Source organism: Pteronotus mesoamericanus, unplaced genomic scaffold, assembly GCF_021234165.1.
Source record: "Pteronotus mesoamericanus isolate MK-2021 breed Mesoamerican mustached bat unplaced genomic scaffold, CSHL_Meso_final contig_84, whole genome shotgun sequence".
Classification (NCBI taxonomy): domain Eukaryota; kingdom Metazoa; phylum Chordata; class Mammalia; order Chiroptera; family Mormoopidae; genus Pteronotus; species Pteronotus mesoamericanus.
Window position 1 is genome coordinate 920,531 of NW_026555267.1, and position 27,162 is coordinate 947,692.

The 27,162-nt window shown below is 42.1% G+C and overlaps 1 protein-coding gene across 1 annotated transcript in view; it reads left to right on the forward strand.

Annotated features, from left to right (window-relative positions):
• The first annotated feature begins 7,736 nt into the window (after positions 1-7,736).
• Positions 7,737-27,162, forward strand: part of B4GALNT2 (beta-1,4-N-acetyl-galactosaminyltransferase 2 (SID blood group)) — a 34,003-nt gene continuing 14,577 nt past the window's right edge. The window contains exons 1-4 of the mRNA XM_054585355.1: positions 7,737-7,815; positions 20,693-20,893; positions 21,434-21,565; positions 25,807-25,913. Coding sequence (XP_054441330.1) covers positions 7,802-7,815; positions 20,693-20,893; positions 21,434-21,565; positions 25,807-25,913 — 454 coding nt within the window. The 5' untranslated portion in view covers positions 7,737-7,801. The remainder of the gene's footprint in view (positions 7,816-20,692; positions 20,894-21,433; positions 21,566-25,806; positions 25,914-27,162) is intronic.

The following is a 27,162-nucleotide window of genomic DNA, read 5'->3' on the forward strand; positions in this document are numbered from 1 at the left end:
CCCTTTCTTCCTCCTTCCCTTCCCCTCTCTATAAAAAATAAATAAATAAAATCTTTTAAAAAATATTAATCAAAGTTTTCTGGAATTTAGTATTAAAATTTACTGGTTTGCCGTGACTGCATGGCTCAGCTGGTTGAGCATCATTCCGCTAAACAAAAGGTCACCGGTTCAGTTCCTGGTTAGAGCACATTTCTTGGGTGCAGGCTAGTCCCTAGTTGGGGCACATGCAATAGGCAATCGATTGATGTTTCTCTCCCTCTTTTTCCCCTCCCTCCCCCTCTCTCTAAAAATAAATAAATAAAATCTTTAAAATTTACTGGTTTAATGATTAGCAAAAATAATAGTCTTTATCATTAATAGAAATAAAAGTCTTAGTTGGCTCTTACCACAATAGCGCTGTATCACAAACCACGCCAACAATGCTTACAAGAAATATTTATTCTCAAGCTCTTGGATCCAGAGATCAACCATGGTGTAGCAGGTGCAGGCTGAGCTCCCGTGGGTGACTCAGCCATAGACTGCTGGTTACCTAGGCTTGACTCCAGGCCGTGCGTTTGGTTTGCAACTTCTTCCTGGGTTTTATTTTGGAGCCAAGGCCGAAGGGGACAACAGCTACCTGGACATGTTCTTCTAATGGCAGATCACTGCAACTCAGAGAAAAAATAAAAGTTGATCCACACAAACATATATCAGCCTCTTTTCACAGTCTTTTAGCTAAAGCAAATGGTATGGCTAAGCCCAAGTTTGCAGAGCATGGCCCATCCTGTGGCCATGATGAATGGAATGTACAGCTCTAATATAGGACAGTGAAGTATTAGAACCAGTAACTCACCCCATCACAAATAATAAGATCTGTTCATTGTTTATGTTATTACAGTTGTCCCCTCTTTTTCCACCTGTGCCCACCTCTACCCCCTGACTCAGGCAATCCCCACACCATTGTCCGTGTCCAAGGGTCATGCATGTCTGTTCTTTTGCTAATCCCTTCACTTCTTTCATCCAGTTCCCCTCTGCTCTGACCACTGTCAGGCTGTTCCATGCATCTATGCCTTTGTTTCTATTTTGTTCTTTAGTTTATTTTGTTCATTAGATTCCACATATAAGTGAGATCATATGGTATTTTCCTTTCACTGCCTGGCTTATTTCACGTAGCATAATAGTCTCCGGTCCATCCATGCTGTCCCAAAACGTAAGATTTCCTTCTTTTTTACTGCTGCGTCGTATTCCATTGTGTTGTGTAAATGTACCACAGCTTTTTTATCCACTCATCTACTGATGGGCAATGAGGCTGTTTCCAGATCTTGGTTACTGTAAATAATGCTGCAGTGAACATAAGGGTGCATATTGAATATAGAGCTTACATTTGTGACTCACTACATTCAATTAACTTAAACCTTAGTAATCACAAAGGGACTTTTCAATGCATAAGAGCTGCTCTTAGATAATAATTGCTAACACTTAATTATGGAAGTATTATTTCCTAATAATACTTTGCGTTTGAAGCACTTGAGTGCACTTGACATGTATTAACTCACCTAATTCTTAAAACAGCCTCATGAGATAGGTGCTGTTATCATCTGCATTCTTATAACTGAGGATACTGAGGCACGGGACATTAAATAACTTATCCATGATCAACACAGCAGGTAGGGGGCAGAGGCATCTTTTTTGTTTTTTAGGATTTTTTTGTTCATTTTTTTAAGATTTTATTTATTTATATTTAGACAGAGGAGAAGGGAGGGAGAAAGAGAGGGAGAGATATCCATGTGTGGTTGCCTCTCTCACACTCCCTACTGGAGATCTGGCCTGCAATCCAGGCATGTGCCCTGACTGGGAACTGAACTGGCAACCCTTTGGTTCACAGGCCGGCGCTCAATCCACTGAGCCACACCAGCCAGGGCTAGAGTTCATTTTTTAGCCAGTATACTAACCTGCTTCTTGAAGGCATCCAGACAATTCAGAAGACAATAAAGAAATTTTCAGCCTCTCCAGCTGTGCTCCTTTTGCCTCGGTCTGCACCAATGATGCACTTCTTGACTGCCAGGGTCAGACTGAAGCCAGCCAGGGCAGCACCCTTGACTTCTGTCCTTGCTTCATTGTTCCAGACTTGGCCCTGGTCCTTCCTAGCTTTCTGTCTCTTCTGAGTCTCTCCCATACTCACTAACCCGGACAGCCCCTACACCCAGGCGGCACGCCATACTGCCTGATATAGAGGAGGTGCAGGGCTTCAGATCCAGCAGACCTGGCTCCAGTCCTTCTGTGTCCTCTGACAGGTCTCTTGAATTTCACTTTCCTCCCATGAAAATGAGACGAATGCAACACTGAAGGCTTGAGATTGTTCTGAGCATCAAACAGTATAATAAAATTCATCCATTCCTTTCTCTAGCAGATAGTTTTTGAATATCAACTAGGAGCCAGCCCCTATGCTAAAGATACAATAGAGAGCAAGACTGAAGTGGTACTGCTTTTCAGGAAACGTGGGAAACAGGCAGCAAGCACACACAGGCTCGCATTAATATACAATTACAAACTCTGACCAGGACTGAGACCAGGAAATACTGGGACATCAAAAGAGGAATCTGACCTGGTCTAAAAGAGGCCATTTTGAGGAAGTAACATTTAAGCGGAGACATAAAAGCCAGACAAAAACAACATGCAGGTGTGGAAGATTCTTTCTTGGAGAAGGAACAGTGTGTGAGAGCCTGAACAATCTTCAGGGCTCTGAGATCCTAACATGATCTGCTTAGGATCTGACTCCCTTTGACAGTGGAAACTCAGCGCATCCATACCTTAATCCTTATTATTGAGCAAATGACACCACTTCCCTTTTCCTTGAATTTCTGGTAAATCAGGTGTTACAAGAGGTAATCAAAGGACTGCTTGTTGACTCTTGAGCTGAACACGGGCTCCCCACCCTGGAATCCTTTGCCCTTGGAATGTATCTTCCACTCCACCATTTCACAGTGGGAACCTTAAAAAAAAGTGTTGTGTGACAATCTGGACAGTATGTATGACTGGCTGCAGTTAAGGCCTCTTTATAAACTTTAAGATTCTGGCAAGTGAATGCCAAGATCTAGTCATTTTGTAGCCGCCCAAGATAAGCTCTCATGTAAGTTCCCTTGTTTATTAAACCTACCACTTACTAAGAGAAAAGCAGTTAGTTACCTACAAGGAAGCTCCCATAAGACTGTCTCAACAGAAACTTTGCAAGCCAGAAGGGGTTGGCACAAAAATTCTCAAAAAGTGCTGAAAAGCAAGAACCTGCAACCAAGATCACTCTACCCAGCAAAGGGATCATTTAGAATCAAAGCCCAAGTAAAAAGCTTCCCAGACAAGAAAAAAGCTATTATCACCAAACCACTATTACAAGAAATCTTACAGGTTCTTCTTTAAGAAGGAAAAAAAAAAAAGATAAAAACTATGAATAATAAAATGGTAATAAATACATATTTATTAATAATTACAATTACTTTATATGCAAATAGATTAAGTGCTCCATTCAAAGAACATATGGTGGCTGCATGGATAACAAAATAAGATCCTTATATATACTTTCTATAAGAGGCTCACTTCAGAACAAAAGATACACACAGACTGAAGATGAAGGGATGGAAGAAGATGTTTCATAAAAATGAAAACAATAAAAAAAGCTGGAGTAGCAATACTTACACCAGACAAAATAGATTTTAAAACAAAGGCTATAACAAGAGACAGAAAAGGACCCAGCGATTCCACTTCTGGGTATTTATCTGAAGAAACCCAAAACACTAAATCAGAAGGACAGATGTATCTGTATATTCACTGCAGTGTTATTTACAACAGTCAAGATATGAAAACAATCTAAGCGTCCATAAACAGACGAGTGTATAAGGAAGAAGTGGTCCATATAAACAATCAAATATGACTCAGCCATTAAAAAAAAAAAAACCTGAAAGCTTGCCATTTACAACAGCATAGATGGACCTAGAAGGTATTGTACTGTGAAATAAATCAGACAGGGAAAGACATAAGCCGTATGATTTCACTTATATGTGGAATCTAAAAAACAAAACAAAACAAAACAAAATGAACAAGCAGAGCTGATGCAGACTCCAAGGTACAGAGAACGTTTTTACAGTTGCCAGATGGGAAGGGGTTGGGGGGATGATGAAAAAGATAAAAGGGATTAAGAAGTACAAAGCTGTAGTTACAGAATAGTCATGGGGATGTAGAGTGCAACATACAGAATATAGGCAAAAATATTGTACTAACTATGTAGGGTGCCAGATGAGCACTAGATTTATCAAGGCGATGACTTCATGTCCATAAATATCTAATCACTATGTTTTACACCAGAAATTAATATAATTGTATGTCCACTGTAACTGAAAAATTTAAAAAAATGTTTTAGAAATTCTGTAATTACTTTATGAATAGCATAATTAGATTGCTGGACATTGTCATCTGTGATAGAACATTAAGATAAAGTTAACTCAAAATAACCCAAAACCCCTGCCACCCCCAATCTGGAGCGCTCTGCCTCTTTCTTTGGTCTTTCTTTGCCCTCCAAGTACAGGGCCAGTTTGTGTACCAAACCCAGGGTTTTTTGTCTCTACTTCAGTCCTCTGAGCAGTTGACACCCATCTCTTTTTTCCCCTTTCAATATACATTTCTTGAACATCAGCAAGGGCTGGATTTGGGAAGAAGAAATGTCTATTGACTATGTGAGTATGAAAATAATCTCACCGCTCAATGCACTCCATTTACTCAGTCAATGATAAGTGCCTACTCTGAGCAGTCCAGTGTGAAGCTCTGGAAATAAAAAAAGTGAATAGGAAAGCTCTGGCAGGGTGGCTCAGTGGGTTGGAGCATCATCCCATACACCAAAAAGATTTTGGATTTGATCCTCTCTAGGGGTGTATACTGGAGGCAACCAATTGATGTTCCTCTCTCACATCGATGTTTCTCTACCTTTTTCTCCTTTCTCTCTAAAATCAATAAGCATATCCTCAGCTGAGTATTAAAAACAAAGTAAATAGGACATTCCTTTTTCGTTCCCTTGGAGCCCAGAAGTTGCTATCAGGCACCAATGCTTTTGGGTAGAGTGTTAAAAATCATTTGACTACTTTTTTCCCTAAATGTTCCTCCTCTTTGCTGAGAGCACTGTTTTAACTGGACAAGGATACAGAGCTCAGATATGTTCCAGATATGCAGCTGAGTTCCCTGTGGGCCACTAGGAACAGGTAGACAAGGGACAAGTAGACAAGAACCTGATTATCAAGGATGAAGAATTTGGGTTTTGGCTCAGCGACACCAGTACCAGCTGAGGGTAGCTGGGATGATCAAGCACAGAAGAGATTCAAATGACACAAGAACTGGTCCATTTGTTAGAGTGACAGCCAGAAATGGGTCAGTAGCCCATTCACTCCAGGGAGACGTGAACGTCTTGTAAACAGTAACCAGCCATAGTGAAAAAATTTGAGGTCATCCACTGGGAGAAGCTACCCTCGGGCTGACCCCAGACGGCACCTGGAGTGTGATGTGCACAGGTCTGGTCTCTCTCAGGGCTCCAGGTCGTCTTGGGGGGCCATTTCTTCTCTGTAGGGCTTTGTTTGGCTTGGCTCTGAATCTTGACTCCCAAGAACTGCAGTATGGTTGCCATGGGGAACTGGTTTAGCAAATTTTCACTTAGCTAACTTCCCTGTCCTGACAATCACCCTCAGGGCAGGGAGAGAAACTCACAGTCAAAGAGAATTCACCCTGGGACTGAAATCACAGGGCAATTCTTCTGTAAGACAGAAGGTAAGGTTGAGTTAACCACATGCCCACTTCAAAGTCACAAGAGTTTTCCCATTTTGATGGAGCTGGTGAGGCAGGCTGTGCAGTGGAGCCAACGCTGACTGGCCTTGAGGACACAGCTCCCGGGCGCAAGTCCTAGCCCCGATGTGGGCCACCGAAGTTGGAACAAGTCAAGAAATCTTCCATAAGCTGGGTCTGCTCATTTGTGAAATGGCTCGCATGTTATTAGGAGGGGTGACTTAAGGAGGATAATGTTTATGAAAACCCTTTGTAGGCGCGGAGGTCATTTTACTACGTGAACACGGTAAGTACAATGCTTTGCCGATTAGTGTTTTCCAGGAAAGCCTAACATCCCTCTTCGAGCTGTTTCTAGACTCCAGCTGTCTGCAGTTGCTGTTTCCGAGCTCCCCTCTAGCAGGGCTTCTCGTTTCTGCTGGCGGCCCAGAGGCTCAGAGCCAAATTTGGGACTCACCTGCGCCACAGCTGTAGCTCCTCCTGGCATTTCTTTCTGCTCACTTTCCTGACTTATTTGGTGCTATTTGTTCTCCTCATTATTTACACCACCTTGTATTTTATGTGTCTCTGTCTTACATTCTTTTTGGGGACAAAGCAGGGTGTAATTAAGTACATACTGTATACACATAGAAACACTGGTTATTTTCCATGCCATTGTTTTGTCTCCTTTAAAAATATGTCACGTTTGTGACTTAGGCTGGGTCATCGTAAAATACAAATGCAATCACACCTGAGATGACTAACAGGAAAGCATCCAACTCGGCACTGGGCCCTTGAAAAGATTCCTGCAAATGCTAATTTCATCAGAAATTCACCAGACTCTTCCAGGCATAAAGGCATTAAGTGGCTTCGCAGGTCTGTTAGACAGATTTAACTCACTCCAGCTTTCCTCCCGGTGTCTTCTGCCCAAACAAGTCCGGTGGAGTACGGGGTGAAGTGAACAGTGGAGGCGGACAAAGGCTGAACTTGGTGAACCCAAGTGTAAGGGGTGAGGGTGAGGGGTGTGGAGGAGGAAGGGACCAGGTGAGGGGATGACGCTCCTGGACGCCAACACAGCTTAGCCGGGAAGGAAAGGAAGGGGACCGTGGTGGTAAGGAGACTAGAGGTGGGCACATAGATTTTATTGTTCTTTTAAGGTAGAGAGAGAATTCTGATTACCCACCGAGGGGAAGGGGCCAGCTAGAGGCTGGGAGGTCTGGCGAGCCGCGCAGGACCCGACTGCAGCCTATCCGGCAGGGCGCGCGGTGCGTAGACTGGCTCCGGCCAGAAGAGGGAGAAGGGAAACAAAGGCTCCTGATCCACGAGTGCCCCTGTCCAGCCCTTCCTTGTCCCTGACCATTCAGAGATTTAGATAAACCGCAGAATCCACGCGGTCCTGCGCAGAGAGGTCCCCTTCTATGAACGCGGACCTCCGACGCTGAGCCGTGGGGCGGGCTTGGGGGTTCAGCGACTGCGGGGCAGAAAGTGCCCGACTAGCCACGCAGGCTTCCAAGTCCCCCAGACGCGGTTGGAATCCCAGCTCCGCTTACCAGCTGATCACCCCCCACTTTGCCTCAGTTTCCCCGTCCTAAAAGTGGGGCTATACCGGTATGAACCTCTTAGGGCTGTTGTGACGAATAAATGGCACAACGTAGATAAAGCATTTGGCGCCGAGCCCGAACCCAGTATCATAAAACAGGAGCTGTGATGACCCTTGTCGCCTTTTCCCAGCTCTCCGGGGCTGTCCGCTGCGAGGTCTGGTCGTCCCCAAACGGCATAGGTGTTCGGACAGAAGCACCAAGCTGGGCTCTTCGAAAGAATCAGGAGGTGGGTGGGGTGGTGGGGTGGTGCTGACGTGGGACTTGGAGACCAACCCAAACTCTCACGCTTCCTCTACCTGCCCCGCGCCCAGAGAATTTCCCGGTGTTGTTACCAAGACGGGACAGTCTGCGGGGTGGCTGCCGAGCTCTGCTCAACCAGCTCGCTCCGCTCTGTCCGGCTGTGTTGGTTCGAGGTGGCCTGATTCAGAATGACCTTGTACAGGTGAGTGTCACCAGAGCACAGGAAAAAATGGGAAGTCAAACCTGGCCAGCGCGGCGCCACCCAGAGAGTGGCCAGATGTGGGGTCTGCGAACGCCAGGGCAAGGGGGAGGCGACAGCTGGTCTCTAAATTCGGTCCGACCCGTCCTCCACGTCCTCCACCCCCGCGTAGGCGGGGGCAGCGGGCAGCAGACGGCGCCCCGGGACGCTGTTGCTGTGCCCCCAGGGAACACTGGTTTTCCAGTTAAGAAATTCGACATGGCGACGGAGGTTGCCTCTCGTTGGAATCAAGAAGCTCTGGGCCTTTTTCCTGCAGTCGGGACCGATCGCCTCGGGGATGTGGGTCCCCCACCCGCGGGCTCTGGACGGTCGGGGAGCTGAAGCTGCGTCCCTTCCGTGGCTCCATAAAATAATACCCGAACAGGCAGGATTTGGGGAAGTCGACTTTCAGGTCCACGCCCACGTCCTGGAGCACTAAAGAGCCTCTAAGGAGGAGAAGCGTACTAATTGACGCGAGAAAGGAGACCCTGCGGGTCTACCTTAATGTTTATAAACTACTTAGAAGGATCAGAGATACAGCTTGAGCCTTTTTATTCCCACAGTTTCTCTTTTCTTTGTAGAACAACCAGTTAGTACCGACAGGGAAGTCATCCTGTGAAAATAGGCTGGTGAGCTGATGTTTTAGGAGCAATAAAGGGACGTTCACTTTGTACAGGGGAGGAGCCGGAGAGAGGGCAAGGGAAGCATCCTTTGTCCCCGTCGAACGTCTCCGGCTAAGGCTTGCGGTCCTGCCGTTCTCTTCCCCAACATCGCCCCCCGCCGCGCCCCACACATTCCTTACTGTCGCGGCCAACCTAGGAATCCTGGCACCGCGATAGGAACTAGTGCTCGTAAATTTAGAGCAGGTTAGTGCTTGTCCAGCTGAATTTTCCAGCTGGACTTTTTCTGCACGATTGTACAGCTAGACCCTTACATAAAGGTCTGGGTTTTAACTCATGTTGTTTGCTGAATTCATACCTCTGCTCTCTTAAGGCTACTGGCTGGTGTGACCTTGGGGAAATTAAAGTTCCTCTGAAGGAACTTCTTTTAAACTTCTCTGTGCTTCTAAGTTTTCTTTTTCATTTAAAAAAGTGTCTGATTTTGAGATGGATACTTCTGATCTTGTCTTTATAAGATGAAGCCATGTAATAATGGGGAAAAGGTAGACTTGGGGTTCAACCTTAATTTTCATAAGCTACGAAGGGTCAGGAATACATTTTGTCCCTCTTTATCCCCAAGATTTCTTTTCTTTGTGTTTTTCAAAAGTCAGCTCGCTTTTTCACAATCATTTGACAAAGAAGTCAGCTCATGCAAATGCAAAGACGTGTTCATGAGAAAATGTTTCATAAGTGTTAAAAAAAGCACGCAGTGTACAGAGGATGAGGTGCTCCAGTGCACTCTACCCTACCTAAGGAAATGACTTACTGCTTTGCAATAGACTCAGTAAGGGGTTGTTGGTAAATTCCTTTTCTACCCGATGGAGCACTTATGTGCTATGTATATGACCTGTTTTAGAATGTCCCAGCAGTGCTCACAGCAGTGCCTTTTGAATAAAGTACTTTTAACTCAGTCACTCTACAGCTGTGGAACTTGAAGAAATTTCCCAAGGAATACACTGGAAGGAGCAGATTGGAATTCAGTTCTATTTGAGGCTAAAGCCGATGCTTTTTGATTGTGTGGGACGTTTTGTTCAATGAGAATTTGTTAACCCTACTGTGTGCTAGGTAATGCACTAGGTGCTAGGGGTACAGCTGTCCCAATCTTCTGGAGAAGTGGCAACTGTATCATATTTGACATCATCAGCTGCTCATTTTTAACCCACCTCCTCTATAGAGCAGAATTATTTTCTGTAATAACTGCTAATGATGATTATTTTCTTATTTTTTTATTTCATTTTAAGACAATTAAGAGTAAGCTACATTTTTTTAAAAAAGATACTCAAATTGGGTAAAATATTTTATGTGAGTTGAAATCCTCACATACCAAACAAAATATTATACTTGGCAGTTTACAGTGCTTTAAAGCATAAGTAATAAAATGTGCTAATTTGAAGCTCATATATATTATTAAGACTTGACAGTAACTGTGGTAATTGCCTAGGATCTTGATCTTTACCCTCTTAGATATGATTGAGGACCCCAAAGAACTTTGGTTTATGAGGATTGTATCTATTCCAATTAAAACTGAGGAAATCTGAAACAAATCAGCCGTTGCTGGTGTGGCTCACTATTGGCTGGAGTGTCCAAAAGGGTTTGACTTTGATCCCCAGTGTGGCTGTGCAGGAAGCAATGGATTGATGTTTCTCTCTCCCTCTTCCTCTCTCTCTCAAAAAATCAATGAACATGTCCTCAGGTAATGACTTAAAAAAAAAAGAAGAATCATAAACCTACCAGGTAGTATCATAATGTATTTTAGTGAAAAATAGCCGTAAGAAGTTGAAGGCTTGACTGGGGCTGATGGATACACTTCCTAGTTCACTCATGTTCCTATTGGCTGCACGGATCAGTTTTCTACCTGGCTCTCCATGGGCACCTCACAACATGGCAGCTGACTTCCCCTGAGCTAATTATCTGAGAGACAATGTGCTGCCAAGACAAAAGCCACAATACAATGTCTTCAAAAGCCACAGTGTCTTCTACTACTTAATTTCAGAAGAGACCTTTGCTGTGCTATGTCAACATAGAAGTGACTTTTGCTGTTCTAGGTCAAAATAGAAGAAACCTTAAGCAATAATTTAATTATTTCAATTAATCGCAGGGTTTGGATAACTTTTTTTAGCTGAAAGCTTTTTGAGAAAAAATAGGAAAAGCCAAACTTACCACCCAACCCAAGCAAAATGATAACTGTGGAAGCAACGTGGTTGCCAAAACAACAAATGAATGGTCTAACCCCTCTTGAGTCTTGGAAACTATACCCCCTTACCAAGAAGGAATGAGGGAATAAGTCTGCACATTATTTAACCACACTGAACGCCTTGAGGGCACGGTCTGTTCCTGATCTATTTTGGTATTCTAGATAATTGTCTGGCACATAGTGAGTGCTCAGTACATTTTTACTAAATTAAATTGGATTTTTGCAAAATTTACACATCTGTAATGTATGTTTATATTGTATATATGCTGTATAAATATCCTACTTGGGTGCATATCCTACAAAAGCAGGCTCTGCCTTATATGCATGTATTTCCAAATACAAACTGCAGTAGCGGTGTCCAACATTTTTGCATCTCTGGGCCACATTAGAAGAAGAAGAGTCCTCTTGGGCCACACGCTAATACACAAACACAAATGAAAACTGATGAGCAAAACAAAGGTTTTAAGTAAATTTATGATTTTGTGTTGGGCTGCACTCATTGCCATCCTGGGCTGCGTGCAGCCCACAGCCACGGGTTGGACACCCCGGTGTGTAGAGTCCATAGTGGTCATATGTGCATGACCACCGCTAAAGTTTCTTGTGTTTTAGAGTTCCAACTAGTATGTACGTACTCTGACTAAAGCCACTCTGTATAGCACCAGTTCTTTATAATACTGTCTCTTAAACATTTTCCTAAATAAAAAGGTCAAGTGACCCTTTTCAGTACATGCTTGATGTATACTTTTTTACACTCACGCCAAGACTGGAGATAGTGTTACCACACTTCAACTAGTAAGCTTCCCTATACCACCCAATCACACCCCCTCAGCCAAGGAGTGCGTCACCGCATCATGAGGTCAGCATGGCTCTCCATTACGGCTCATTATTCGCATGAATGGCCTCTCCCTGCCATTCACTTTAGCCTGTGGACAGTCCTGATCCACAAAGGCTGAGGAAAGTGGGCAGACAGTGGAGATGGACTTGAACAAAGAAACCGAGAGAGTATATAACAGGGTGCTAAAACGCTAGTTTTATGAAGGCTCTGTGTTTTTAAGGAAATGGTTGACAAAACAGAGGGTTAGGACCAGCAGGTAACTGGGGACTTACCGAAGCTGTGCAGTAGTATATTTCTAAGTATTGCTTTTTAGCTGCTTCCCAGAGGTTTTGATGTGTGGTATTTTCATTATGATTTTGGTCAAACTATCGTTTAATTTCCAGTGTGGTTTATTCTTTGACCCATGGTTATTTAGAAGTGTATTTCTGAATTTCTGAAAACAGGGATTTCATTGCTAGTTTAATTGCAGGGGGGGCAGAAAATATATTCCATATTATTTAAATGCTTTGAAATTTTGGACACTTGTTTTAGGACTCAGAATTTGTTCAGTTATTGTAAGTGTTCTGTGTACATTTGAAAAGATTGTCTATTTTACATTCATTACATGCAGTGTTCTATATATGTTCATTTACATCGTTTGCTGATTGTTTCAAATTCTTACTAATTTTTTTGTTTGCTTGCTCTGTTAGTTAGGAAAAGTAGTATGTTAAAATCTCTCACTTTGATTGTGGATTTGTCTCTTTTTTTAATTGTAATTCTATCAACATTTTGCTTTATATAGTTTGAGGCTATGTTATGAGAATAAGGAATTATAATATCTTCCTCTGAACTGAATATTTTATCTTTGAAGTATTCCTCTTTATCTGTGGTTTTGGCTTTTTGTCTTAAAAGTCTAGTTCATTTGATATTAATATATAATTAGCAACTCTATCTTGGTTACAATTAGTATAGTTATCTTTCTTTTACTTATCTTTTTTTTGCTTCTCTTGCAAACCACATATAATTGGGATTCTCTTTTTCCTTCAGTCTGACTGCTTTGTGTTCTAGTCGGAGTATTTCATTGATTTATGTTTATGTAATTGTTGATACATTATGTGACTGATTATTTCACTGTAACATTTCATTGAGTGCTTTCTATTTGTTCTGCTGAATCTATGTTCTTTCTTTTTCTTGCACTTTTTGATATTATTTTTTATTATTCCATTTTCTTGTCTATTAGCTTGAAAGTTAACTCACTATTTGTACTATTTAAAAGTTATTCACAAAAATAAATAAAATATTTCCATAGTAGTTACATTATAGATTATAACATACTCTTGACCTATTAAAGTATAAAATTACTTGGTATTTTTAATCCTCTTCCTAAACAATGCAAAGACCTTAGAATACTTTTAGTTTATTTATTGCCTTTCCTGACATGTCATTATTTTACTATTTTTTATTCTATTGTATTTTAAACTAAACAAACAGTATTATTGGTTTTTTAAAAACTAATTTTTAGAGAGGGAAGAAGGGAGGGAGAAAGAGGAGAAATATCCTCTGGTTGTTTCTCTCATGCCCCCAACTGGGAACCTGACCTGCAACCCAGGCATGTGCTTTGACCAGGAATTAAACCGATGGCCTTTTGGTTCACAGGGTTGCACTCAATCCACTGAGCCACACCAGCCAGGGCTATTGGTTTATGCAGTTAATAATTATCCAACTCTACTCATTTATTTACCTTTTTAAATTTCTCTTTATTGTTTTCTATGACCTGCCCTCTGGGATAATTTGCTTTTAGTTGTTGCATTAGTGCGAATGTGCTGGTGACAAATTCCCTCCAATGTTGTTTGCCTGGAAATGTTCTTAGTGCACTTTCATTTTTGTGTATATGTTTTTGCTGGTATAGAAGATATTTCAAAACCTCTGGCTTCTCATATATTCTGTTGGAAAGTTAGCTAGAATTCTCTTTTCTTTTCTGGCTGCTTTTAAGACTGACTCTTTGTCTTTAATTTTCAGTATTTTTACTATATTGGTAGTTAGGGGGGGGGGGTGTGCGCGTGTGTGTGTGCGTGTGTGCATGTGTGTGTGTGTGTGTTTTAAATTTCCCTCCCTGTGGCTTGTAGAGCTTCTTGAAGGCTTGGGTTGAAGTCTTTCATTAATTTTGAGAGTTTTCAACCATTTTTTTCTTCAAATATTACTCTGCCTCGTTCTCTCTCTCCTCCAATACTCCAATACTCACCATATCCTCTATGTCCTTACTTCTCAATAATTTAAAATCTTTTGTCCCTCTATCTTTCATTTTGGTTGTTTTCTTCTGACCTGTCTTCCAATCTTGTCTAATTATCTGTTACATTCATCCACTAAGTTTTCAATACTGTTATTTTTTGTTTCTAAAATTTCTCTCTGGTTCTTTTTATATTCTTCAATACTGTGTTACCATTTTCAATCATTAACTTACAGTTCTTTAGGAGAGTAAACATTTTATAATAGGTATCTGATAGTTCCTGTATTTGAAGCCCTGCATTTTTATCATGTTGATTTCCTCATTTAAAAAAAAAGTTACACCCTGGCTGGGTAGCTTAGCTGGTTGGAACGTCATCCCAAGACACCAGCGTTGCAAGTTTGATCCCTGGTCAGGGCACATACAAGAATCAACCAGGGAATGCACAAGTAAGTGGAACAATAAGTCAATCTCTCTCTCTCTCTGAAAAAGAAAAAAGAAAAGAATTCCTCATATGAAAAAAATGTTATCCTATCTCCACATGTGCCTTTATAAGCATGGTCTTTACAAAATAGTTTGTAGAAATAATATGAAATATAGGATAAGTTACCCCAGCGATGACTTCTGTTCGGGGCTGCTAGGCACTGGGAGCACTGGCGATGTAGGATTGCCTCAATTTACTTCAAGAGATGATCAATTCAATTCACTTCAGTTCTCATTTCACAGAAGCCTAGTGGCCATACCTGGGTGGCTTATCTGATTCTGATTTCACCCTTCTCCAAGGTACTACAGCCCATTGGTGTTCTAATGCAAATCAAAGGGGATTCATCAGAAATCCCCACCCCCACCTCCACCCATGTAGATCTTGAACTCTAACAAGTATCCCTCTAGCCCCAGGAGGCTGAGAAAAGCATGCTTAGCCTATGAGCTGCCTCTCAGGAAGCAGCAAATGCATCCAGAGGAAAGGTAGCCTCTACCCTTACAACCTCTATTATCCCTTGAGTCCCATCTGAGTAATTCATTATGTTGGCAACTCTCTGGTCTCTTCCAGCAAAAAAAATTTTTTTTGTACAGCTTTTCTAGTTGTCATCACTGGGAAAGTTGATCTGAATTTCATGGTCCACTCTTATAGGAAGCAGAAGTGCCTTTGCCCCCGAGGCTCTTAGGTGAGCCAGTAGAGCAGGTGGAAGTTTATGAGACTGTTTTGGGACTTCCCACCTATCACAGTAAAGGTGGAGTATAGCCAATTTTAATTTAGTTTAAGAAAAGTAAAGAAAGGTGATATTATGTGTACTCTTAGTTCATCATGAAATACTGAAACAATTCATAATCATTGTATATATAATTTGAATGGGTTTCTGCTACTTGCAACCAAAAATTCCTGACTAAAATATCCAAAAGCAGCGTGTATTTATCACTTTTGTCCATGGTCTCACCAAACCTCTTTGGTCATTAGTAGGTATGAAGTGCTACCTCAAAGTCATTTTTAGACCTGGCTGGTGTGGCTCAGTGAATTGAGCACTGGCTTGCAACTGAAAGGTTGCCAGTTCAATTCCCAGTGAGGGCACATGCCTGGGTTTTGGGCCAGGTCCCCAGTTGGGGGGTGTGTGAGAGGCAACCGATCAGTGTTTCTCTTGCACATCAATGTTTTTCTCCCTCTTCCTTCCCTCCTCCCCCTTTTGTTAAAAAATAAATAAAATATTTTTTTAAAAAGAAAATCAGATGTTACAAAAATATATAACAAAGCAATGAAAATTCTACATAAAATTTTCATAAATACTCATTCTTTTAGTTTATTCCACCCACTTATTTGCTCATTCCTAAATCAGTATCATGATTTTATTTATTATTATTTTAAATCATCAGCTGAGGACATGTTCATTGATTTCAGAGATGGAGGGGGTAGGGTGGGGGGGGGAGGGAGAGAGAGAGAGAGAGAGAGAGACGTGAAAAGAAAACATCAACTGGTCGCCTCCCCTATGGTCCCTGACCGGGGATTTAACCCACCGCCTTTGGGTGTACGGAATGAGCCATCTGGCCAGGGCAGTATCATGCTTTTAATAACTATAACTTTATAATAATTTTATTCTTTAGTAGTACCACAGCCTAATGTACAGGCATTCCTCTTATTTATAATATTTTCCTTGCTCTTCTCATGTGTTACTTCCAATACACTTTAGAATCATTATGAAAATTTAAAAATCCTGCTGTGGTTTCATGTATGTGGTTATTATATTGAATTTATAGATTAATGTAAGGTGAAGTTACCTCTCTACAATATTGAGTTATTCTAGTCAAGATTAAGAGAATTTATCTCATTTTTTAATATTTTCCTAATTTAAAGGTAATTTTCTTAATGGTTAATTCTTTATTTGTTCAGAAGCAAAATTAATACTTGATCAATGCAAATTTTAAAAAGAAAAAAGAGTAAGAATATGTTGATATAAAAATATGTTGACTGCAAAATTCCTTACCATGTTCTGATTCTTATCATTAGCCACAATTAACAACTCATTTGTGTCCTTTCAGCTGTTTTTTTCCATGACTATACACTTTAAATACACGTGTAATTTGGTATACAATCCAATCAAGTTTTAGTTTATTTGAGGACTCATACTATACATTCTATGTATATTCAGCCATTTGCTTTTTAAAAAATTTAGTAATGCAGCCCTAGCTGGTGTGGCTCAGTGGACTGAGCACCGGCCTGTGAACCAAAGGGTTGCCGATTTGATTCCCAGTCAGGACACATGCCTGGGTTGCAAGCCAGGACCCTCGCAGGGGTTGTGTGAAATGTAACCACACATTGGTGTTTCTCCCTTTCTTCCTCTCTCTAAAAATAAATAAATGAAATCTTAAAAAAAAAATTCCAAGATAAGTTTTTAAAAAAAATTTAGAAATGCCTTTCATTATTTTTCTTTTTATAGATGTTTGAGCGCTCATGCTAGGGTTTAACAAGGGGATGCATTCACACTGGAGAAATTATTTCTCCCAAAGAACTATAACCACACATTCTCAACATAAATATATGATTGAACTAATATCGATATACATCATGTTTTATCAATTACATAATAAAGCAAATTAGGAAGTATCCAAATATTACATTACATAGCTCAAAAGGCATATATTAATGTCTGTTCAATTGATTACCAGAAGCTCACTTTTTTAAAAAGAGAAATTGGGAAGAAAAGGAAAATAATCACACTCCAAACAAAAATAATAGTGGTAGACCCTAGGCAGCGTGGCTCAGTTGATAGGGTATTGCCTCGCAAATCGGAAGGTTGCCAGTTTGATGCCCGGGCAGAGCACAAGCCTAGATTGCAGTTTTGGTCCCTGGCAGGCGTGTGTACTGAAGGCAACCAACTGATGTTTCCCTCTCACACTGATGTTTCTTTTCCTCTTTTTCTCCCTCCCTTCTCCTCTCTCTAAAAACATATAAAAACATCTTTAAAAAATTATAGTGGTAAGCAACTTCCAACATATAAAAACATTACAAGATATTCAAAAATTTCATGATTGAATCTTGTTTTAGCTGTAATAACAATGCATCATTACTGTCGAAAAATACGTACTAGAGGATATATTCTACATTTTCTTCACAAGACAAAGGCAACATTTTATTTAAAATATTAATAACCCCCTCATTCTTTCTCAGGTCCTTCTTGTTAAGTTATACTCCAAATGCAAACATTCAATTAACTGTAAAGGTTTTTTTTTGTCTAAAGGCATTAAAGGTAGGTGCTTCTGTGTAGACTTTCAAAATGGAAGTTTTCAATAACAGTACAAAATGAGATTTCTAGAAAGACGAAAATAATCACTGTAAGACTTGGTTAAAATCCAACACAAATTAATGCTTGCGTAAGTCTAATTATACTGGTACAAACATGGGAGATTTAACGTAAAACAAGCAGACCAATAACCATACAGGCTCTTCTTCCTTTGTTTGAAATGACTGAAGGGGAAAACCACAGAAGATCTAGTGTGTTCATCGTTCTTGGGATTTTGATTTTATACGATACTAAAAATATACAAGTATTGGTCTGGGTATTTTGGTACTTAATTTCTCTCAAGTTCTTATATGTTAATAAGATTCTGGCATGGGAATGGGTTTAAAGAAGACCTAACTTAAGACTGCATGGTTTCAGGAAAGGATACCAATGATACCAATGAGAAGCACATTTTAAATGCTGAATAGCAACTATCTTTTGCTAAGAGTCCAAATAGGACGAGGAGGCGGGGCTCATGGGGGTTATTTTAACAGTCTGCCTGCCACATAGGTCCCATGTGTTTCTTCTTAAATTTCTGCTGCCTGGGTATTCTGTCCCTTTGTGTTGTTAATTGGAATTAGACCTCTTCTTCTGTTACATTTTGACTCATTGTTGACTTATAGGAAAATGTGTAGTAGTGTGGTTTGGAATCCTGCATCCACTGCTTACCAACTGGGCAATTTACTTTTCCTCTTTAAGCCTTAGCTAATTCATCTCTTAATTGAGTGGCATAATAGAACCTCTCTCTTTATGTTGTTGTGAAAATTAAATGAGATGATGTAAAATGAGATGATGACATAAAGCCTTGGCAGAGGATTAGAACATAGTAAGTGGTTATTAGATGATAACATTAATAATTATTGTTAAAAATATTTAGCCCTGGCTGGCGTGGCTCAGTGGTTTGGGCACCAGCCTGCAAATGAAAGGGTTGCTGGTTTGATTCCCAGTCAGGGCACATGCCTGGGTTGCAGGCCAGGTCCCAAGTAGGAGGCCTGCAAGAGGCAACCACATATTGATATTTCTCTCCCTCCCTCTCTCTCTCCCTCCCCCTCTCTAAAAATTTTTTTTTAAATCTTAAAAAAAAATATCTATGCCCTGACCAGGTAGCTCAGTCAGTTGGCACGCCGTCCTGATACACCAGGGTTTTGGATTAGATCCCCATCAGGGCACGTGCAGGAGTAAACAAATGACTGCATCAATGGGTGGAGTAACAGACCGGTGTTTCTGTCTCTTATATCGGTAAGTGAAAAATATATTTATTTTATAACTAGCTACCCTACTAAAACCTTGCTATTTCTACTAGTTTCTCATTTAATACATTTCAGTTTTCCAGTAGGCAATTATTTCATCTGTAAGGAAAGCTATGTTTAATATTCCCCCTTTTGTATATATCTTTTTTATTTTATAAAAAGTAAAATAAACAGAGCTCTTTCACAGACTACAAATTCTATCATTTAATTGCTCTACTGTCTTATATATTTTTGAGACTTGATCTGTTAAGGACTAAGATGTTAAAATGTTAGATGTTAGATGTGAGAATGTTAGAATCTGTGGCTATTTTTGTATTTTGAGGCCTCCTCTTATAACCTGCAATTCTTTGCTTTGTGTGTTTTAGTGCTATTATTTGGTAGATAATGTTCATGACCACTACATTTGTTTTGTGGGTCATGTATTTGATAATTATAAGTGATCCTTCTTGTCCTATTTAATTTTTTTTTTCTGCCTTGAATTCAACTATACTCACATTAATATTACCAACTTTACTCTTTTTTCCCCTTGGAATGTTTTTGCCTATTATTTTATTTGTGATTTTTCTAGTCTCTTTCTTACGACTTGATTTTTTTTTTTTGATTTATCAGAAATAAATTTTGGTAAATGGTATAAAATATCAATTTCACTTACATATGTGCCTCAAGTTACATTTCCTTTATATATTACACAATCAACTCATTTAATACCTAACCAGCCCACGCATAATTCACCAATATGCCTCCTAAAGCAAGGGACTTAAAGGAAAGAATAAACAAGTGGGACCTCATCAAAATAAGAAGCTTCTGCATGGCTAAAGAAAACATCAGCAAAATGAAAAGAGAGCCAACCGTTTGGGAAAATATATTTGCTAACGATACGTCAGATAGAGGTTTGATCTCCAAAATATATAAAGAACTCACTCGACTCCACTCCTAGAAGACAAATGACCCAATCAAAAAATAGGCGAAGGACCTGGGCAGACGCTTTTCCAAGGAAGAAATACAGAGGGCCCAGAGACATTTGAAAGGATGCTCGGCATCACTAGCCATCAGAGAAATGCAGATCAAAACCACAATGAGGTACCATCTCACGCCGGTCAGAATGGCCATCATATACAGATCGACAAACAACAGGTGCTGGCGAGGCTGTGGAGAAAAGGGAACACTAGTACATTGTTGGTGGGAATGCAGACTGATGCAGCCATTGTGGAAAGCAGTGTGGAATTTCCTCAAAAAGCTGAAAATGGAACTGCCTTCTGATCCAGCGATTCCTCTGCTGGGACTATACCCTAAGAATCCCAAAACGCCAATTCAAAAGAACCTCTGCACCCCAATGTTCATAGCAGCACAATTTACAATAGCCAAGTGTTGGAAGCAACCTAAATGCCCATCAGTAGATGATTGGATCAAAAAACTATGGTACATTTACACAATGGAATACTATGCAGCAGAAAGAAGAAAAGAACTATTAAACTTCGCGACAACATGGATAAAACTAGAGAGCATTATGCTAAGCAAAATAAGCCAGGGGGTGAAAGACAAATACCATATGATTTCACCTATAAGCGGAACCTAACCAACAATACAAAGATGCAAGGAAAATAAGACCAGCAACACTGGAAGGAGAAGAAATGAACAGAGACAAGAGGGATGGAGGGAGGGGGCGACGGGGGAAAAGGAAGGGAAGGGGAGGGTCAGGGAACCTGTAGCAAGGTCTCATGGACAAAACCAAAGGGGAAGGATTGAGGGAGGGTGTGGGGAGGGGGCAGGGGAAACTGGTGCGGGGAAGGCAGAGACACATGTATTTGAGAAATAAATAAATAGATAGATAGATAGATAAATAAATAAATAAGAAAAAAGAAAAAGGAAACAAAAAAATACCTAATCGGGAAAAAATTATTTTAATGGAATTTGCTTTTTTGTGCCTCAGCAGCTCTAGATTCCTGTGGCTCTTCAAGATGTCCGTCTTCATCTTAGTAGCTGGCATGGTTTTGTTCATTCTCAGAGGGGTAGTCCTTCATGAAGAGTTCAGCCTCCACCCAGAGTTCCCACGTCCTGCTCAGGCGGTGCCGCTGCCGAAGCTGCTGCCCGAGGATCGTCTCAGGAAACTCTTTACCTACGATGAAATCTGGTGAGTTATCACCTGTTATCTCGCTCTCGCCTCTGTCTTGGCGCCTCCTATGGTTTACTCTGCTCTTTTGTGCCCATTTGCAGATGGTCCTTTACCTTCCTGAACCTGTGTTGGTTGCTAAAATGATTCCCAGCTGTGGGACCAGGAAAGGGCTTGATCTCCAGGGCACAGTCTCTGTTGTCCACAATGCTCAGCAAAGTCCCTTAAAACCTTGGAGGGCTCCTTTAACTGCCGCCTTTTTGTCCCTCAGGCCTCCTCTTCTGGTGGGGCTGAAGCGCCACCCACATTCCCATGGCTCACGGTTAAAGAATTTTGGTGCAGGGGATAACTGAAGAGAGGGGGGCCTTCTTCCCGTCCCCCTCTCCCTCCTCCCTGTGTCTCTGTCAGGGACCCCTGCTGAGGTTCCAGGGTCTCAGCCCTACTAGGACAGCGGGTCTGGGAAAGGGGAGTCTCAGAATGACCCACTGGACGAGGCCTCAGGTTCCCTCTCACCCACCAACCCGGCCACCCAGTAACGTTCAGTCCTCTTGCTTGTTTTAGGCTGTTCCCCAAAAATCACTGCCAGTGTGAAACCAAACAGCAGGGCTACAACTTTCAGGAGGCCTATGCCCGGACAGACCTTCCTGCCGTGAACGCGAGGAGGCAGGCTGAATTTGAACACTTTCAGAGGAGGTAAGGTGGACCGCGAGGGCGCTCGCGTCCTGAGGAAGAGCGGGCGCTCCCTCTGCTTCGTCCTGAGAGTGTGGGGTCGAAGGGAGAAGGAAAGAGCTCCCTTTCTGCAAGGTCCCTGGAAGGAACTATTAGGAATAAAACCAACAAAAGAGAACTGAGGAAAGAGTCCTTAAATGAAGATTTCTAAACTTGGTATGTATAAAACATTTCATCATAAAAAAGGAGCCAAGGAGTGGCAGTGGTTTGACATGTCAGGGTGGTGGTGTGGCACAGCCGCCATGTGCCCAGGCTATCGGAGCAGGTGACCTTGTGGTCTCACCAAGCTGCGCTATCATATTCATTTATGTTGAGAATGGACTATCTCCTTGCTATGTGCAAAGCGCAATGTATTGACCAGGATTATTGATTGAAAAGAGCGGAAATTGATTCTGGCCGGCTTATGTCAAAAGGGAATTTGTGGGAAGGATGTTGGGAACTCACCAAATCCATAGGTGGTAGGATGACCAGGCTGAGAAATTAAGATACAAGGGAGTACATAAGGGCTGGACAAGCCCTCCAAGCTATTGATTTATTTATTTACAATCATTTATGAGCTATCACGGAAGGTGTGCTTTAATTAAAAAATAATAGCACTGCGATTAAGGTCTTTAACTTTGAAACAAGCTGGATGGCAAGTTACTTAACCTCATAGTATTTCAGTACCTTATATGAAAAGTTATAATAGGGATACCTCCTTCAAAGGCTTATTGTAAAGGGAATGGTATTAACATGCAAAGAATTAGTAACTCAAAAAGGGCCTAACACATAGAAGCACTGCAAAAATATTACTCTTCCTGTTGTGGTTTATTATTAATATCATCATTCTGACAGTTTTTTATAGGCAATACATAATACATGAAGAAATACATAAACCACGTATATATTAGATGGTTAGAAGTGTTATGTGGAGACATAAATTCAAATACTGTGGTAGGATGCCACCTGATATCATACAATTTCACAGGATCATGAAGGAAGGTAACTTTGAGCTCTGACTGGTATATCAAGCAGGAATCGACCCAGGTCCCCCATAAGAAAACATTCCAGAAAGAAGAGTTCATGCAGAGCCCAAAGCCAGCGTGGGCCTTGCAAGCTGATGGCATGACAAGAAAGCAGGCCATGGCACCTAGTAAGCCAGGGGAGGGCAGGTGGAATGTCAGCCTAGAGGACAGCCAGTCAGGAGGGCCAATGTAAGCCAGGAAGGGGAGTGTGCCTTTTGTTTTCTGGTTAGTACAAAGAACTGAACAGTGTAAAAAAGTGGCAAGTTATCTGAGATACGTCACGCTGGTCTCTGTGCAGAATAAATGGTAGTGAAGGTATATGGAAGGCAGGGAAACCTGCTGAGTAGTCAGGTGGAAGGTAAGTGTTCATTGTGCTGGAGCAGCTGTTGGCCATGCCTCCTTGTGCAACAGTCCCCAGTTGGGGACTGAGCCTAAGTTATGAATCAAGGAAGAGAAAGAGTGAATTGGGCTCTGTCCAGGTTTGATTTGTAGAGTCACCCACTACCCCTCCAACTACACACACATGGAAGATCCCCCAGAAGAAAGACAGGGGCACCAACAGGAAGGAGTGCTGAAGTCAGAGAACCAGTGGAACACGCAGGTGATTCCTGCAGGGACTTGAGCCCAGCCCCAGCTCGCTGTGTGAGGAGTGGTGGTGTTCAGTAGTGAACAGTGCCGCCAAGCGAGGCAGACTGGCTGCATTCAGGTCTGGCGTCCTCCACGTCCCGGCTAGGTGACCCAGGGCAAGTGGCTTCACCTCCCCTGTAAATGGTGATAATAATAGTCCCTAGAATTTTTGTGAGCGTAAGTTGATACATGGAAGGGCTTAAAACTGTATCAGGTGTGTAGCCACAATGAGATTCTACAATAGGATAATAGAGAGGATAAGCAAAGTATCTGTAACTCCATGTGAAAAGCTCTCACACCAAGCAGAACCGGGGCTCTGGCTCGGGACCCTAACCCCCTGTGTGCCTCCTGTCAGGGCAGTGCCCACTGTTTGTCTGCTGGTGTCTGTATGAGGTCCCTGGCGGGGACTTGAGGCACCTGGCACAGGTTCAACAAACATCTATAGAATAAGTAGATGGTGTGAGGGGAAACCCTGCGGCTTATGTAGGATGATGGCTGTTTGTCCAGGGCAGTGAGGGGGCTGCTGAGAGAAAGAAGTCACAGCTGCGTCAGGGAAACACCTCAGGTGTGCAAGTTGCCGGAAGTGCATGGTAGGGAAGGGAGAATGCGAGATGGGAGAGGTGAGGTAGGGAGGACTTGAGGCTGGCGTGTGACTGTTGGATGGAGTACTGATCTGGAGAGAGCTGGGAAGAAGGAATTATAAGAAGGAAGTGACTCCAAACTAGGAAGGAGCTGGCTGTGTCTCTAACTGCCCCTCCCCGACCTGTGAAAATTCCCATCTTTCTTGAAATTATACCTGACAATTCAGGTATGAACAACAACAACAACAAAAAACAGGGCTCAGTAATACAAATCAGTGCAAGTCAGGTCTCCTGACGGCAAGGAGGTAGCTGGACAGAGATACCCAGTTTCTATCAATGCCTCATATCTCTCAATCAGCTGATGGAAAAACACTGAACATCTGCTTTGAGCAAGGCATTGAATTAGATACAAAGAGAAATCTGATAGATCCTGCTCTCAACAAGCTTGCGGTATAACGGAGAGGATACAATCAGTGGCCCTCCGCCAGAGCGGTGTTCATTTCCGTCACAGCCACCGCGTGCCGTCTGGATCACGCAGTGGCTGAGCCCAGCACTGAGTGAGTGTGGGCAGTCTGTGGCCCACGCTTTGTAGTCAGCAAACTGTGTGGAACTCGAGAGCTCAATTCAAAGCTCCAGACTGGAACAGCAGTCAGAGTAACGGGGTACGTCTTAGAAGGGAGAGTCACTTCCAGCTCTGAGAATGAAAAAGGTACAATCAAGAAGATGGTGACATTCAGCCCTGGCTGGTGGGGCTCAGTGGATTGAGCGCCAGCCTGCAGACTGAAGCGTTGCCAGTTCCATTCCCAGTCAGGACACAGGCCTGGGTTGCGGGCCAGGTCCCCAGTGAGGGGTATGCAAGAGGCAACCACACATTGATGTTTCTCTCTTTCTCCCTCCCTTCCCCTCCCTCTAAAAATAAATAAAATAAGAGCTTAAAAAAAAAAGATGGCGACATTCAGAGATGGCCTCATCTCTGTAACTGAACAAGGTGTTGGTGTTTGGGTCTGGGTTTCCTGCTTCCCAGAAAGGGGCTTTTTTTTTTTTTTTTTTTTTTTTGTGCCCTGTTGAGCATAGGACCTGGCATTCAAGAAGTGAATGAATAACGGAGCATGGAGTGATGTGTGGCTTCAGGCAGAGCCCTGGGTATGGCTCATTTCTTGAAGGAGGACAGCCCGTTTGGAGGGTAACGCTTCAGGCATTAAAAAGAATTAAGTAGATCTAGACACACTGATGGGGGGAAGCTCTATTGTTTATTATGACAAAAAAGCAAGGTACAGGAAGTTTGTTCAGTGTACTACCATCTGTATTGTTAAAAGTGGAGGGAATATTTGTGCGTGTGTGTAAGTCAGTTTATATAGGTCAGGGGAGAGGTAAGAACAGTGGTGTTAAATGTTAAACAATGGGTTTTTGAAGCTTTTAATGGCTGCTTCCAGTGTCTGCCAGTTTCCATGGTGGAATAATCACGCCATGGCTGATTTCAAGCTGCGGACATGATGTCACTGAATGCATAGCTGTGAAATATCTGCACTGTACGAATACCCTAATGGATGTAAATAACCTCAAGAGCAGAGAGAGTAAAATAATTAAGAAGTGATGAGTCCTGAGTGTTTATTACCTTTTTTGGCATTACATTATATTTAATTTTAAGTGTATACAATTTAAATTATTTTAGTAGCCGTATTTAACAGCCGGCTTGCAAAATTCCTGAAAGTTCAACTACAGGCTTTCCGGGGCCATTACCAGCCAGCCCTAGTGTTGGCCCACATGGTCTGATTATTTTGTTTCTCTTTTACTGGTTGTGATTTTTATTTTTATTGTTGACAGTATGACAGATGTCCTCATTTACCCACCTTTGCCCAGCCCATGATTTTTATTTTTAAGTGCTTTGTTGTGAACTGCCTCAGTTCCCTTGCGGAATTAGAGGATGGGAGTAAGTGGGGGTGGGGATGGAGGGTAGGTGTCGGGGCAGCCGCTGACCTCCGTTTCCCTGCAGAGAAGGGCTGCCACGCCCACCGCCCCTGCTGGCTCCGCCCAACCTTCCCTTTGGGTACCCGGTCCACGGGGTGGAGGTGATGCCCCTGCATACTATTCTTATCCCAGGTAGGTATGTCCCCATCGGAGAGAACCGAGCCACTTTCCTATTCCTTCTTAAGCAAAACGAAGTAACAGAAGGGAGCAGTCATAAATTGAATGCCTGCTGTGTACCCCGCACAAGGCAAAATGTTCGACATGATTTCATTTAATGTAAACGTCAGTGTTTCTACTACTGGAGATCACCCTTAGTCGCTGTGACCTCCCTGGGGCTATGAGATAACACAGAAGAGGACAGATATCCATGTGCCCCGAGGAACCTTAGGACATAATTGGCTTTTTGGTGTCCTACAGCATCATGGGAGCAGGCAAAGCATGGGCCCATCTCCAGGGAGTGGAACATTCATAGCGATTAGAACTCCCAGGTCTGTGCCCTGACTAGTGTGGCTCAGTGGGACAGGCATCGTCTGGCGACCTGGAAGGGTCCCCAGTCCGGGAGGGCATCGTATCTGAGGAAAGCAGTGTTTGTCCGTGCCGGGTCTGGCTCTCGAGTTCCATCCTCACAGTCCCTATCCTGGAGGAAGATCACTGGGGCTCTGGTGGAGGCGCAGCAGCGCTGCTTTCTAGAAATGAAGCATTTATTTGGCTTTCAAACAATTAAAATGCTTGTCCTAAGCAGGACCTTGCTCAGGAAAACAAACAAACAGAACAAAGCAAAAAAAAAAAAAGAGGGACTTCTCCACACCCCTCTAGTCGTCACACTCCACAGCCTCCTGAGGTAAATATTATTTCGCCAATTTCACAGATGAGTTTAGTAAGTTATCTATGGCCACACAGGGAAGATATGTTTGAATTAGAACTTGAATTAATCATATTATAAGGAAAGGGATAGACACTAAAGTAAACACATTTGGGGTTAATTGTTAGTGTTTTTAAAGTCATTTAAAAATTACATACTGTGGATGATTCATTTTTTATTGTGGTAAAGTATACATAACAAAATTTACTGTTTTAACCATTTTTAAGGTTACAGCTCTGTTACACTAAGTACATGCACATTGTTCTGCAATTATCACCACTATCCATCTCTAGAACTTTTTTATCTTCCCAACTGGAATTCTGTACCTATGTAACACTAACTTCCCTCTCCCCGCTGCGCCTGGCAACCACCATTCTGCTTTTTGTTTTTTTACACAATTTTAATAGATTCTATTTATTTATTATTTATTATTAGAGAGAGGGTGAGGGAGGGAGAAAGAGAGGGAGCGAAACATCAATGTGCTAGAGATACTACATCGGCTGCCTTTTGCAGACCCCC